At 41.9% G+C, this 15,447-nt stretch overlaps 1 protein-coding gene across 1 annotated transcript in view; it reads left to right on the forward strand.

The window, feature by feature from the left end:
- nrbp2a (nuclear receptor binding protein 2a) overlaps window positions 1-15,447 on the forward strand; it is a 45,589-nt gene that overhangs the window by 25,747 nt on the left and 4,395 nt on the right. Inside the window, exons 2-11 of the mRNA XM_017471449.3 lie at window positions 7,370-7,492; window positions 10,487-10,588; window positions 11,055-11,144; window positions 11,327-11,367; window positions 12,551-12,645; window positions 12,725-12,748; window positions 13,417-13,500; window positions 13,628-13,683; window positions 13,817-13,912; window positions 14,547-14,679. Of these exons, the coding sequence (XP_017326938.1) occupies window positions 7,370-7,492; window positions 10,487-10,588; window positions 11,055-11,144; window positions 11,327-11,367; window positions 12,551-12,645; window positions 12,725-12,748; window positions 13,417-13,500; window positions 13,628-13,683; window positions 13,817-13,912; window positions 14,547-14,679 (844 nt within the window). The remainder of the gene's footprint in view (window positions 1-7,369; window positions 7,493-10,486; window positions 10,589-11,054; window positions 11,145-11,326; window positions 11,368-12,550; window positions 12,646-12,724; window positions 12,749-13,416; window positions 13,501-13,627; window positions 13,684-13,816; window positions 13,913-14,546; window positions 14,680-15,447) is intronic.

A 15,447-nucleotide genomic window follows, 5' to 3' on the forward strand; every position in this document is an offset into this window, starting at 1 on the left:
ATCTCTCTCTCTCTCTCTCTTAATCTATCTATCTCTCTGTCTCTCTCTCTCTCTTAATCTCTCTCTCTCTCTGTCTCTCTCTCTCTTAATCTATCTATCTCTCTGTCTCTCTCTCTCTCTTAATCTATCTATCTCTCTCTCTCTCTCTTAATCTATCTATCTCTGTCTGTCTCTCTCTCTCTCTCTCTCTCTTAATCTATCTATCTCTCTCTCTCTCTCTCTCTTAATCTATCTATCTCTCTGTCTCTCTCTCTCTCTTAATCTATCTATCTCTCTGTCTCTCTCTCTCTCTCTCTCTCTCTCTCTCTCTCTCTCTTAATCTATCTATCTCTCTGTCTCTCTCTCTCTCTCTCTCTCTTAATCTATCTATCTCTCTGTCTCTCTCTCTCTTTTTTTTTTTTTTTTTTAACATCCCGGGGAAAAAACCCCCTCCTCATTAACCGTAACCTTAGACACGTATACATCTCTCTCCTCTGAATGTGACGAACCTCGTTTTACTGAAAGTATCTTGCACAATATATATAGCATTAGTGGCAGTTGTATGAGACTCGGGAGGCTTAAAAGAAATCTCGGGGTGGAATCGTTCCATGTTATTCTGCTTCTCCGCACCGGTCTAACGATCAAGAAAGCAAACGTTGCAGTATATAGCTACGTACTGCAGACTAATGTACTGCACGTCCCATACATCCATTATTACTACATCATTTCTGCTGCAGCTAACGATTATTACCGTCTTTTATCGATTAGTTGTTGCAGCTTTAATTATTACATCAACTCGATGTTCACACCGGCGACATGCTGTTTTGTTGTTTGTTTGTTTGTTTGTTTTTTTTTAATGTCACGTTACTTTTGTCGCTAGTCGCTATGGTTTTTCCCGGAGGTCCCTGGCTACGTATTTGAATATAAATTTAGACGTCTTCCTGATTATTAGCAAACAAAAAATAATCCTAGAAAGAAAAATTCTGAGGAAAGAACAAGCAGGCCAGTGTTTCCTCTCCACCACTGGCAGTCGACACGTTTCTCCAGTTCCTGTTTGTATAAAAGTCAACACGGCTTTACTTTGCCAGCGGTCACTTCTCGTTCTGTCACTGTAAATCACCAGCTCTCACTGAACAGCTTTTGGCCAGTTTGCCTTATCGCAGGTTTGCATGGTTATGAACATGGCGCTTGAGAGAGCATCGGGGAATGTCTTTTTTCCCCCCACACGTCTTTCACAAATCTTTTACTGCATGTATTCTTTTTCCGTTTTCAACAGTCTGGCTCGTGGCATGTCCAGGTTTTTAGATACGGGGTTGATTAAAGAAAACACTAAGGTGTAACACCATCATTATTCGTAGGGCAACGTCGTATGTATTCAGTTCGGTTTTATTTGTGTGGCGCGTTTAACGACGGACGTTGTCTCAAAGCAGCTTTGCGGAAACGTATAAACACGGGATAGAGATTTTAAGTGTGTTTTATGAGTTTATCCCTATTGAGCGAGACGGAAAAACTCCCTAAGATGAAATGAGGAAGAAACGTTGAGAGGAAGCGGACTCAGAAGGGAACCCGTGCTCATCTGGGTCACACCGGATAGTGTGAAAGTAAAGGAAAGTTCATGATGGTGTTTATATGAAGTCTGTGTGTTGAACTAGTCCACCGTTCACTAAAGGAGACCTGAGTGTAAAACTGCATGTGGTAATCGCGGTCCCAAGGACATCGCTGCAACCGTCGTCCCAGCAACCACAGCGTGGAAATGAGGTCCAAGACCATTTCCATGGTACCTCAAGTGGTACCGTCCTCAGCGATCTCTAGAATGTAGCCTCCAGTTGATGAGAGCTCCATCCAGAGGTAGGGCATCAGGATGGATCAGGCAGGTCCGGAGAGCAGAAGGGGTCAGGACAGAAGGTGTTTAAATCGGATGAACGTAATTGCATCAATTGGCTATTTCGGAGACGGCTCTACAGTCCCTAATACTTCTATCTAGTACAGCTATACGATGATTTAAAGAAACTCCAGCTAGATATGATTCATTAGGACCGCGTTCACAGTTGGTCCGAATATTCGAGTCTGCACTCGGGACCAATTCTGACCTTGTTTGGGGGTGGGGCTTATAATCGCAGGTTTGTGTTCACACACAAGAATTCCTTCCAAACCACAGGTCGGAGACGTGCGTGCAGGTTTGTGTGCCTGGACACTAGTTTCATCCATTTGGTGGTGGTGTTTTTTTTAAATTATTATTTATTTATTTTTTTTAAAATTAGTGTCCTTTGTTGCCAACACTAACGTGGAGAAGATCAGCTCCTTTTGGCAGCATGGTATGTCATTGCGCAGGAATACCCAAAAAGTCGTAGGTAATCCGTCTTAAGAAGATCGTAGGTCCGAAAACCGCGTTCACGCTTCGTCAATCAGGCCGAACTCGGGGCTCAAACGGCGTGCGGTCCCAAAATAACCGCAAATGTGAAAAAGTCTTCATGAGTCACACAGGTGTTATAAATAGAGCTCTCAGAGATGTGATCTGAGGTCAAGAGTTGCAGAGGCAATCGCGGTGGCAGAATCGAATCAAGGATTTGGCCGTCAAAGTCCGTTAGTATTCATGTGCGTGCGCGCACACGAGTTCGTGTACGGTCACCGGAATATTTCGATTCATCCAAACCTAAACGTAGTCCCATCCTCGTCTAATGCTGCCAGTTGGCTGAAAGCATAACACAGTACTCTGAATGCCGATTAGCTGTGCACTATAAGCTCGATGGGCCTCAGGATGACTCAGGATGCTTACTGCCAAGTGTGTGAATCCCTGTACGGTGAGATTTTTCACACGGATCTATGGCGCAGGCTTGTTTGTAAACCTTCATGTACACGCGAGAAGCTCCAGTGCACCAATCTCAAAGCATCCGTCAGTGTTTAGTGCGAGTGCCCCGAGTAAGACCAAACCCTCAGGCGAGAAATGTCTAACTTAACACGATCACGACGACTGTGCATCGTCGGTGCCTCGTTTCCTGTTTAAAGCCGTCAAGAAGGGGCGACGTGAAGGGCAGATCTGGTTTCAACACTTCTGCCAGCTTTGCTTATGCAACCCTGCTTATTTTCAGGAAGCGTGAGGTGCCTGCTGGCACTGCTTTCAGGCTTATTGTGCCTGCCCCGAGCACCCGGGCACCTCATCCGGACTAAAACTGCACCGCTCTGCCAGGCTTAAATGACGCTGCCACACTTACTAACAAGGGTTATTTGTTTCCAGATCATGGAGCCGGCCTCCCGAACTCTCTGGCTTGCTTGAGAGCTTACACAACCGGCATTGTTCCGACGTTAGTGCGAGCTGAGGTGGAAAACATTGTGTCTATGAAGAGAGCGTGCCATGCTCGTCAACTCGTACCACGGTGTTTGTGTTCCGGGCGACACCCGGGAAGCCGCTCTATCGCGAAGACTCTCATTTGAAGAACTTTTGTGTGTTCTTTGAAATGATTGTAGGAAGCGCAACGTAATTTTAATCAAGTTTCCTTCACTGGAACTAAGGGGTCCAGACCTGTTCCACGACCCTGTGCACAAGGGTGTCCGTCACGTATTATAAAGATCTTTGTTTTGGTTTGTTTTGTTTTTTTTCCCCCCATTTAGTACTACCCTTCAAGACGCTAAATAAGATTACAGTTACATGTCTCCCAGAAGATAATGCACGAACAATTTACACCATCCTGTTCAAAAGTTTACACCCCCCTGGCTCTTAATGTATCACGTTACCTTCTTGAGCATCAGTGAACGTTTGCACCTTGTTGCACCGAGTTGTCCTCGGTGTGAAAAGATGGATCTCAGGAATCATATAGTCGCTGTTGGAAAGGGGTCAAAAAACAGTGGGCGGTTTAACTGCTCAGGACAAACAAGGGACTCGAGAAGGTCGTGGATCGTCCAGGTTACGACACACGGTGTTAAGAATCGAGGGGGTGTAAACTTTTGAACGGGGTAATTTTTATAAATCCAGCTATTATTTTGTCTTGTGGATTATATGTAAACGTCTGTTATGTGAAACAGCTTATTCAGGGCAGAACTTAAAAAAAAACAAAAAAAAAAAACAACAACAACATGGGATTTTTACGATCCGTCCCATTTTGTTGACAGTTTTAAGATTTGGCCGATTCTACAAGGGGTGTGCAAACTTTTGAGCACGACCGTATATATATAAAATCACCCGCGTCTAGAGCAAGGTTGCGAATTGAGTACGGCGTGGCCGTGAGTACGTGCCGAGGACGGCGTGTCACTCCATCGCGAAATGAAGGAAGCCATGCGTTGCAACATGTATTGAAGCTGAAATTTTCTAGAAGTATGACAGACTTGTGATTCACCGAAGCGTGAAGGCATGCGCTGACCTGCACTCGACACGCACGTGTCCGGCGCGATTGTAAGACGATCACGTAGTCGCGGACGTGCATGCGCTCGACGCGTAACGTGCTGTACAGTGAATGGGCTGTAATATCAGGGTGTAACCATGCGAGGTAATTTCTGGATACTACACTCCAAAGTGAGCGTGTCAAGGCAGGATATAAAGACGCTGTTTGTTTTCATTTACGAAGTAACGGCATGGGTTCGTAGTCGTCGGATTTACGAGAGCCTAATACGAAAAGGCTTGGATACCTGCTGGATTTATGAGAGTACTGTTCCCAGTTGTTAGACCTTTTGGCGTTTGGATCCAGTTTTAACTGGGTCTTGAATTTCCTTCATGCAAAGTTGAACACATTGGTCTTCACAAACAGGCAGATCTAATCATTCCTAATGTCTGTGCGTCACAGGTTCTAGGACTTATAGGCGCTTGGAGTGCACAAACAACTTTAAATTAGCCTTGATGCTGTGTCGTCTGCCCGAATGGACGTCCTTTGACGTCACAGAGACATGGATCGCTTGTGGCAGAAATGTTTTAAGGGGTGGCCTAGTGGTTAAAGGTTCTAGGTTGCTGATCAGAAGGTACCTTCCTCTGTATTTACTGATCAGAAGCTTGTGAGTTTAAATCCGGAGACTGTTGTGCTCCAGCTGTAACTCTAAACTACACAGTGTGTGTGAATTATAAGTCAATTTAGATAAAAGCATCTCACAATAGGGAAATTCTACCTCATGGAAATGTAATATAATGGTAACAAGTACTAAAAAATCACTCTAGGTCATTTTCTCTTCAAGTTCATCTGTATAATATAATATAATTTAAATATTAAAATATTTTTGCATTATAATGAGTTTTTTTATTCATTCGTTCGTTCCTTCTTAACGTTTTTTTTTATTGCATTTTAATTAATTTATTCATTTTCATATGATTACATGTGATTCATTTTCATGTGATTCATATTCATGTGACTCATTTACATGTGATTCATTTACTGATTTGCTTCCCTTTAAATCCAGTTTTAGACTGTGACGCTACAAAGGTCTTTCCAGATTAGATCGGACCTTTTTTAACATTAAGGTCACGATTAACTCGATAGGATTTTAAGCATGTCTAGAATAGGAACCAGAAGTCAGGCCTCCACTCATGACTAAGGGGCACCACCACTATTTGCAAACAGTTTTGTGTGTTTATTTAAAAGATTCCCGGGTTAAAAGTAGACTAATTATACATCCACCAGTCGCGTAACGCTTCAGGTACAGGATACGCTGTGAAAACACACATTTCTAGGAATGCCTTGTGTTTTCTCAAGACACTCAGCCAAAAGTGCTCATCGTCCACAATGGAGCCCTTTTTCTGTATCGACAAGGTCGGCTTTGAATCAGTTGCTTGACCTCACTGAATGTTTACTCTCATTATCAAATTTGTGCATGTAGTCACTCTGCAAACATTCCATGCCAACCTAAGACTTCCACATACACAACGTGAAAAGATGTTAGCGGTGCGGATGATTGACAAGAAAGAAAAAAAGAAAAAAAAACATTGCCGGGTTTTTTTTTTTTTTTTTTTTTTTTTTTTTTTTCCCCTCTTTGGATCGAGCAGATGTTGCCCAGCAAGAGCTGTTCATACTGCGACCTTCTGGAAAAAAAAAAGAGTCCTGTTTATACATACGGGGGACTAGCGGGAGACTTGTTTCTGTAGTTTTTGATGATTTATGGTGTGTTTATATTCTGACTGGAAGGAAATGGGGCTGGGGAAAGTTAAAAACATGTTTGTTTGCACGTTTCAGGTTAAATGTATTTGTACAGTTATGGAGACGCAGAGAAAAGGAGAACGTGTTATGGGCAGAAATGATATAAAAAATAAATAAATAAATAAATGGCGTCCTATAAATGGGTAATAAGTTGACTTTTGAGTTTAGGGTTTAGAGCCTATTTTAAACGAGACTTTGTAGAGTCTGTGATATCTAGCGTATTTGCATGATATTGCCTGTCTTTAATTGTCTTTCGACAATTTAATTGACTTTAATAAAGACTTATTTTATTTATTCTTCGTTTCCAAACCGTGTATTAAAATTCTTTAAATATTCGTTAAACGAAGACTTTGTACTTTTGATCTGTTTCTAGTTACATTTAATGGTGTGGAATGTCTGTGAGAAGTTAAATATATTTCCAGTGAGGTTATTCACATGAAATTTTCACCAGACATCAGTATTAACCTTTTCTTTAGTAATGGAGTCTTGCGGGTGAGCGTGAGCAGTGGAGTGCATTGCCTATTGTTTTCTCTGTGACGATGGCACCTGCTGCCTCCAAGTGTTTCTGGAGCTCTTTCCGAGTGGTCCTTGACTCTTGGGCTACTCTTCTGACTTTTCTTCTGACTCCCTGGTCAGAAATCTTGCGAGGAGCTCCTGTGCGTGGCCGGTTGATGGACCGATGTTGCTTCCACTTGCGGATAATGACCCCAATGGTGCTTACTGGGAGATTCAGAAGTTTTGAAACTCGTCTGTATCCGATTCCATCGATATGTTTCTCAACAATAAGGTTGTGAAGGTCTTGGGAGCGCTCTTTACTTTTACCCATCATGAGATGTTTCTTGTGTGACAGCTTGGTAACGAAAGCCTTTTTACAGACCATCAATGTACTAACCCAGCTGATATTAATCTGCACAGATAGGGGGTGTAATTACTTATGGATATCAGCTGGTTCCTTGCCTTGGAGAACTGCTTTTTCTTAGCGTGTTCAATACTTTTTTCCCCCCGTGTCGTTCTACTTTATTACACATAACTTTATTTATGGATTTTAATGTTGTGAATTCTTTATATTTCCGGAATTCTTGAGTTAATACTGATTTCTGGTGAAAATTTCATGTGAATAGCCTCATTGGAAATATATTTACTGAAACAAAGGTTAATTTGTCCAATACTTATTTCCCCCACGGTCACTTAATGTCTGTTTTATCTTCCATCGAGAGCTTCAGCAACACAATGCGAAAACTTTTCTCTTTTTAACTGTCGTTTTTCATCTCTTTCAGCTCAGTCAGGGGAATGTCCCTGGCATCGAGAGTGCTTCCTTGGCCATGGACACGGAAGAAGGCGTAGAAGTGGTGTGGAATGAGGTGCAGTTCTCTGACAAGAAGGTCTTCAAGGCTCATGAGGTGCGAGCAGTTAGATCCCTTATAAATGTCATGTCTTTTCACCATTAAAGCGCACCTATTATGGTTTTGATAATAACGCGCCTAATTTTGTTTTAAAAGTCTCACACGATCGATTTACCTGCATGCGAGGTCAAAAAACACTTTAACGTGCCCGTCATTTAAACTGCAGCGTTACCTTTTTTCCCCAGTGTCACAAAGGACTCGTTCAATGATCCGTTCTAAATGATTCGTTCTAAACTCCTCCTTTCAGAGAGCATACTCTGCTCTGATTGGTCAGACGTCCCAGTCTGTCGTGATCGGTCTAGCGCTGTCGGCGAGCAGCCGATGAAGACCAATGTCAGGGGTTTTTGTTACAAACCTACGTAGGTTAGTACAGGAAGTAAAGTCTGGAATCACTAACGAGTCGATTCAGCTGTTCAGAATCGGTTCCTTCTTTCGGGAGTCGATAACTCCGTTTGTCGTGCGCTTTTAATTTTTGCAGAGTTTTTACATTCACAAACGGCTCTGTATACACACTACATGAAAGGGAATATCCGAACAACCTATAATAAGTGCACTTTAAATCAGAGAGAGTCCCAAATAAACATGACTGTTGGAGCAAATCCTAGTACTCATGAGTTCTTAAAAACACCAATGTTAACAGTGATCATTATTAAATAAATAAATAAATAAAAACCAGAAAAACAACATAGTGGCTTTTGTCGGGTTTTGTGTCACGTGCCACCGTTCTTCCCGTGACATTCTCAGTCACCTGATGAACCATCAATCTTCAGTCTCTCCTTACACGTCACACTAATGCAAGAGCATCACTTCATCCAATGTGCGTTTTCCACCACAATCTCCAACCCTGTTTACCTTTATTCATTTTTTGTCTTTCACGTAGATCTAAATGTCAGGTGTCACGTTTCCTATTAAAACACAGCCAGTCTCGCAGTGTTTGTGCCCGAAGCGTTCTCTGTGGCCGTGCCCCAATAATGAACCCTCTTTCGACGTAATTTAAGTAAATCCTTTCCTCTTGGCATTTTCATCCAAAATCGAGGTCAACCGCGTCTGCTCAGAGTTTGTATACATGCCAGACAGCACGCTGTTATTTGCTATCACATTAGCACGACTATGTTATTTGCTTAATTGTATCATGCAGTACACGTATCTGGAAACATCTGCACTCGTTAATGAGGTTCTTCCCATCTGTACAAGTCAGAGGGATTAACCAGCGATAACGGCATTGAGTAAGGAATAAATCCCAAACGTATGTGCTGTTATAGGAATATATAGATATGTGTGTATATATGTGTATATATATGTATGTGTATATATGTGTATATATATGTATATGTATATGGGCGGGGGGCGTGGAGAGATCGGAAGAGTGGGGGGCGTGGAGAGATCGGAAGAGTGGGGGGCGTGTAGAGATCGGAAGTGTGGGGGGAGTGGAGAGATCGGAAGTGTGGGGGGAGTGGAGAGATCGGAAGAGCGGGGGGGCGTGGAGAGATCGGAAGAGCGGGGGGGCGTGGAGAGATCGGAAGGGGGGGGGGCGTGGAGAGATCGGAAGAGTGGGGGGGGCGTGGAGAGATCGGAAGAGTGGGGGGGGCGTGGAGAGATCGGAAGAGTGGGGGGGGCGTGGAGAGATCGGAAGAGCGGGGGGGCGTGGAGAGATCGGAAGAGTGTTGGGGGGGGCGTGGAGAGATCGGAAGAGTGACGGGGGTGTGGAGAGATCGGAAGGGGGGGGGGCGGAGAGATCGGAAGGGGGGGGGGCGCGGAGAGATCGGAAGGGGGGGGGCGCGGAGAGATCGGAAGGGGGGGGGCGCGGAGAGATCGGAAGGGGGGGGGCGCAAATTGTTTTTAAGAAAAAGTAAAACATACAGAGACAGGGCATCATTTGGGTTCTCGGTGTGTTTTTTATTGCGTTTCAAATAGAATGTGTATAAATGAAAAACCCCGCGTTCCTTCTCCCTGTGCGTTTTGTTTTTGCCGGGGAGAGGCGGAGCTTAGCCTGCCTTTTATCTCGCTGTCAGTGCAGACCAGTGTTGCAAACTTAGTGACTTTTCAGACCCCGGAAAAGTGCCACATGACCTGGGAGGGGGCTTTAATTACAAAAGGTTGAGCACCTCTGATCCAGCCCAACACAAATCAGAGCTATTTTTTACCACCTAGCAGTTGATTATCTTCCTATAATCGCATTTCCTGAAGTGTTTTTTCTTTCTTACACCACAGCCGATTATAGCAAGTGCTTTAAATGGGTTTATTATTATTATTATTATTATTATTATTATTTACTGTAAGCGTGACACATGGTATGTTTTTGTTTTCAATTCATCACAGTACCAGTTATCACTTCCGTTATAATATCTACTGTATAAACAGTCATTCCCTCTCGGCAGCTTTTCATTTGACCAAGAAACCACAAACTGTAGTGTAGTGCAGATTTTCCCCATCACGGAGATCGTAAACAGAGCAGCTTTACTCCTGAATGTTGTAGAGTGCTACCAGTGGAGTCTAACGTACATGCCAAATAAACCTCTCCTCATAGAAAACTTCACCATATCAAGTTTTTACTACTGAAATATGAACGCATGACTAAAGTTATTTCCTTCGCTAGGAGCTCCTTTTATACAAGATGAATGAACACCAGACTTGAGAATTCGCCGCCGTTGTGGTATACAGAGTAATAACGAGAGTAATAAAGTAACGCTCGTCTTGTGTAACTGCTTTTAGACCTCAAAGACCTTAGTGAACATGGTTTTACCATAAAACTGGGATACCATCAGATCCCCAGACTGGTTTTTCAGTGTGTGTACTGGGTTCTCAGTGTGTACTTTGGTTCATTAAGGCCTCGATGTGCTCAGGAGTGCAGGTTCTGTGCCATGTTCAGTCATACAGGATGGGATACATCCATGGCTGTGTGTTATGGTCAAGATGCTGATTATAATGGGATAGATGTACTGTGTACTGATTTGTGTGTGTGTGTGTGTGTGTGTGTGTGTGTGTGTGTAGGACCGAATCAAGGAAATGTTCGAGAACCTCATGCAGGTGGAGCACCCCAACATCGTTAAGTTTCATAAATACTGGCTGGACATGAGGGAGAACCGAGCCAGGGTGGGATATGCAGATTTCATCAATGCACAAAAACACATTTTTAATTGAACCAAATTTTCATTTCTTTGCTCGACAGGCTTTATAATCATTTATAATTTAATTACAATAAGTGACGCCAGTTGTTTTGTTGTTTTGTTTTTTTTTTTCCAGGACATATCGATATGCAGATGCGGAATTGTCACCCTGTTTTTTTTTTTTGTTTGTTTGTTTGTTTGTTTTTTTATGAATAGGCTTTGCTTTTCTTGAAATTTGTTCATTATACTATATGAAACAATTGTCATTTTTATTTTATTTTTTTCAATTTGTGATTTACACATTTCTGTAGCCATCATGGCGATCAGACGGCTATATTTTATTCTGCAGATCTATGATTCCTGCAAATTGGCTTCTATATAGGAACTATATTCATATACGAACTATACCTTCAAGATAAACGACGACGTAACGCCACTGTCTTCTATCGCAGGTGATTTTCATCACAGAGTACATGTCCTCCGGAAGTCTCAAACAGTTTTTGAAGAAAACTAAGAAAAATCACAAGACTATGAATGTTAAGGTAGGACATTTTTTGACATTTTCCTCTTATACGGGAGTTTGCGAGCAGTACACCACCACCCTGTGGTAAAGGAGGAACCGTACTTTTATATCCACACACCCTGTCAGCACAATTCCCTCTGTTCGTGTGTGTGTGTGTGTGTGTGTGTGTGTCTCATTCTCTTTGTGTATTTTGTGTTGTAGGCATGGAAACGCTGGTGCACACAGATCTTGTCTGCCCTCAGGTAAGACACCAGACCAGTCCCATTACTGTTAGGAGAAGACATTCAAACAAGTCCATTAATATCTGTATAGATTTGTATTGATTTAATTCATTTATTAATCAGAAAATGTCAGTAATTTCGCATACTAAAACTGATATAAAGTCCTGCAAGGCAGCAAGAACTATTTATTTATTTATTTATTTATTTATTTATTCGATATTAAGTTGGGGGGGGTTTGTTTGTTTGTTTGTTTGTTTTTTTGTTTTGTTTATTAAAGGCTGTTTTTTAATTGCCTTTGACTCGAGGACGATGGTCGTGATGAACACTGTGAGTCCTATAAACTTCAGTGCTGCGATACACATGTCAGACTGATATTTTCAAGACATCTTGGTGACGAAAAGCCTTTCCATAGACCGCCAATTTACCAGCCCAGCTGATATGAATCTGCACAGATAGGATCTATAATCACTTTCGGATTTCGGCTGGTCCCTTGCCTTGGAGAACTGCTTTTTCTTAGCGTGTTCAATACTCCCACCCCCCGTGTCGTTCCACTTAATTACACATAACTTTATTATTTATCGACTTGAATGTTGTGAGTTCTTTACATTTCCGGATTTCTTGAGTTCATACTGATGAATTTTCAGGTGAATAACCTGACTGGAAATATATTTACCGAAGAAAAATGTTCAATACTTATTTCCCCCACTGTGTATATTATACCATTTCGAAAAACGCCTTATCCACCTTTTTATACCCTCAAATGCATATTACAGGTAGCACAATATGGTATCAGTTCTTTATCCGTCATGAAATAAACTGTAAAAGCATCGGGTTTTTTGACCCGACGTGTTTGCCTCTTGAAAAGTAGGCGACCCTTGTGGTGTATTTCAAGGACACCGTGTGTACCGGTAACACTTTATTGTTAATGTTATCACTAGTACACCCAAAAGATAAAGAACTGACGGATTAAGATTTGTTTATCATGCAAACCCGAATGCTTGACCATGCATGACTATGTCTCGGACAGGTGTTTTCACGCCGCTTAGTCCAAATCGGAGAGCAGTTGTTTACTGCATGCTTTAATTCAAATGGACTAAATCCTGCATAAGTGAAAGCCCCATAATAACGATGGTAGTTACTTCTGAGGACGGTACAGCGGTTCTGTCACCTTTCCACATTTCACTTTGTTCTTTCCTACCACCAGCTACCTGCACTCATGTGATCCACCCATCATCCATGGAAACCTGACCTGCGACACCATCTTCATCCAGCACAACGGCCTCATAAAGATCGGCTCAGGTGCAGTAAGGCCTCCTCGCTCTGTGGTTCTGAAACTACAGCGTCTGTAGCTAATCGTTATTTCTCTCTCCCTCCACAGTGTGGCACAGGCTTTTCGTCAACGGTACGTCCTCTTTTACTCTGCATTTTTCTCTACACATGCTTGTTTTTCTATATCATTAACTGAAGCTCTTGATGTGTATCTGCATGACTGCCTCCAGATGATTGGTTGAGTGGATAAATCGCATGAATATACAGGTGTTTCTATTATAATGGCCGGTGAGCGTACGTATGAACTGAAGTATTCATCCTGGGTTCATTTTCTCCTTTTCCTACCTGTAGTGTTTCTCCAACCATTATCTACTCTCTAAAGAACCGGTTTCTTCCCGATGTACAATATCGAAATATGTCCTTAAGAAAAAGACAAAACTGCAACAAGAACTAGTCGTGTCTCGTCACCATGACGTTGTCAATCATAACATCCACAATGGGCAAATAATAATAATGTTGCGTGTGTATATATATATAGATTATATATGTATATGTATACATGTGCATTACGTTATGCTGTAATTTTACCTCAGTATTTTGCTTAATATTCATGCCCTGTTATTTTACTTGAATTGCTGTAAATAGGGGTAGAGTACTGTAAGCAATCTCCAATGGGATGCCTAGTGGCCTAGTACTTCATAATCCTCACAGCTGCAGTTTACATGGACGTTCTGCCTTTATATAAATACACAAACGAAGACAATCTTGTGTTTGATGAGGCTGTTTGTATGTCTTTCCCAGTATTCCCAGAGGCCATCCATGGGAACGTGCACCAGCACCGAGACGAGACACGCAATCAGCACTACTTTGCTCCAGAGTACGGCTGTAAGTGTCTATCTAGCGCTCTTCCCCCCTCTCTCTCTCTCTCTTTCTGCATTTTTCTCTTTAGTTCTTCCCAGATATTATTTAAAAAGTTCCAGTATTTCATTTCTCCTTTGTTTTCTCTCTGCAGTTGCTGACGACGACTACTCCATCGATATATATTCTTTCGGTATCTGTGCTTTGGAGGTACACAGCTCAAAACTGACTTGAAAAATGAAAACCATGCCGTTCAGTCATTCAAAAAAAAAAAAACAAAAAAAAAAAAAAACAACTCGACGACAATGGCTGATGATGTTCTGTTTTTCTCACTCCACTCAAGATGGCCGTTCTGGAGATTCAGGCCAATGGTGACACTGCTGTTTCCAAAGAGGCCATAGCACATGCTGGGCAGTCACTGGAGGACCCTCTCATGAGGGTAAACAGACATGCATAGGATTTTATTATAAGAAGTATGTGCGTGTACAGGACTGCAGGAAACTACTGCAAGAAATGTTCACCATAAAAAAATAAAAAAACCCAGCGACACTAGTTGAAAAGAACTAGTTAAACACCGCACAATATATGTGTAACCTGTAACTTGGTTATAAGCCAATGATACACATTTATACATGTGAAACTATTGTAATAAAATGCGTAATAACTATCAGTCGGCCAGGTAAAAACAAGCACAGCTTTATTTAAACATTATATGGATGCACTATACTCCTTCAAGAGACTAGGGTGATATCTAAATTCTTGTGGAACCTAAAATGCAGGCTGTATAGCTTGAATAAGCTTGGAATAATATGCGTTCTGAACTCGCTGAAGCTTTCTTAAAGCGACAACAAGGCTGAACATTGACGGGTATGAAAACAAACCGTTTCTCTCAGTATCGTGCGAAGGTTCTCGGTTTAATGCAGGGCTCGCGTGTGCCTTCTTCTGGTCATGTTTTTATGCAGATTTTCAAGACGTGGGATTGAAATGATAACCTGGTCGCTTTTCCGCATAGTCATGTTTGTCTTATGATGATGAGTGATAATTGAAACAGATTCACTTGTATGCTTACTCAGGAGTTTACGCAGTCATGCGTGCGCACAGAGGCCAAGATCAGGCCGACAGCTCATGACCTGCTGTTCCACAGAGTGCTGTTCGAAGTCCACTCCTTGAAGCTGCTCGCCGCACACTGCTTCATCAGCAACCAGTGTACGTGAACACACATTCTGAGAATGACTCCTGTTAGAAAATGGGAGAATTTCTTCTTCTTCTTCTTCTTCTTCTTCTTCTTGGGCAAAAGTCCATATTCTTGTTGCTGTTAAATTCAACTGGATTTCATTTCAAATTACGCAGCACACGGTTACGGGAATTCGTTTCAGTGAGCGGTAGAGGAAAATATACTGAATATAATGCCCCTTTATAACTAATGAAGGGTGGATGTTGTACAGTATATGTACTCAGCCCTTCTGAGATTTTATCTCTAACTATCCTGGCCTGATTATTAACACTACTATATAGTTATATAGTAATCACAGATAGGACGCGAAACCATTTTTGTTTAATAGCTGAACAAGTTTAAATGAAATTATTTTCATGAACGCCATTTTTTTTTTTCCAGATCAAGCAGAGGAAATAATTATGGAATCACTCAACGATGGGGGGGGTGTTACGGAATCACCTTGTAATTCCCATTTCTAAAACAAAGTCTATAAACGCCAATGAAACAATGAAAACAATTCCATTAAACTTGTTTGAGATATGTTTCACGAAGCCAGAAGGTTCAGCTGTTAAACAAAAATCGTTCCGTGTCCAATGTGTGATTTTGTTTATCCGCTACGAAGGAAAAATCTCGGAGGGTGATTCCGTAATCTTTGCCAGGGGTCGTATCATATTTGCCGTACGATCGATTCCACCTCTCCCAACGTGTAAGGTCTTGTGTAAACAGAAATAAATGGGGAACATGAAGTTGTAGAAGGT

The sequence above is a fragment of the Ictalurus punctatus genome, chromosome 7 (assembly GCF_001660625.3).
Source record: "Ictalurus punctatus breed USDA103 chromosome 7, Coco_2.0, whole genome shotgun sequence".
NCBI lineage: Eukaryota > Metazoa > Chordata > Actinopteri > Siluriformes > Ictaluridae > Ictalurus > Ictalurus punctatus.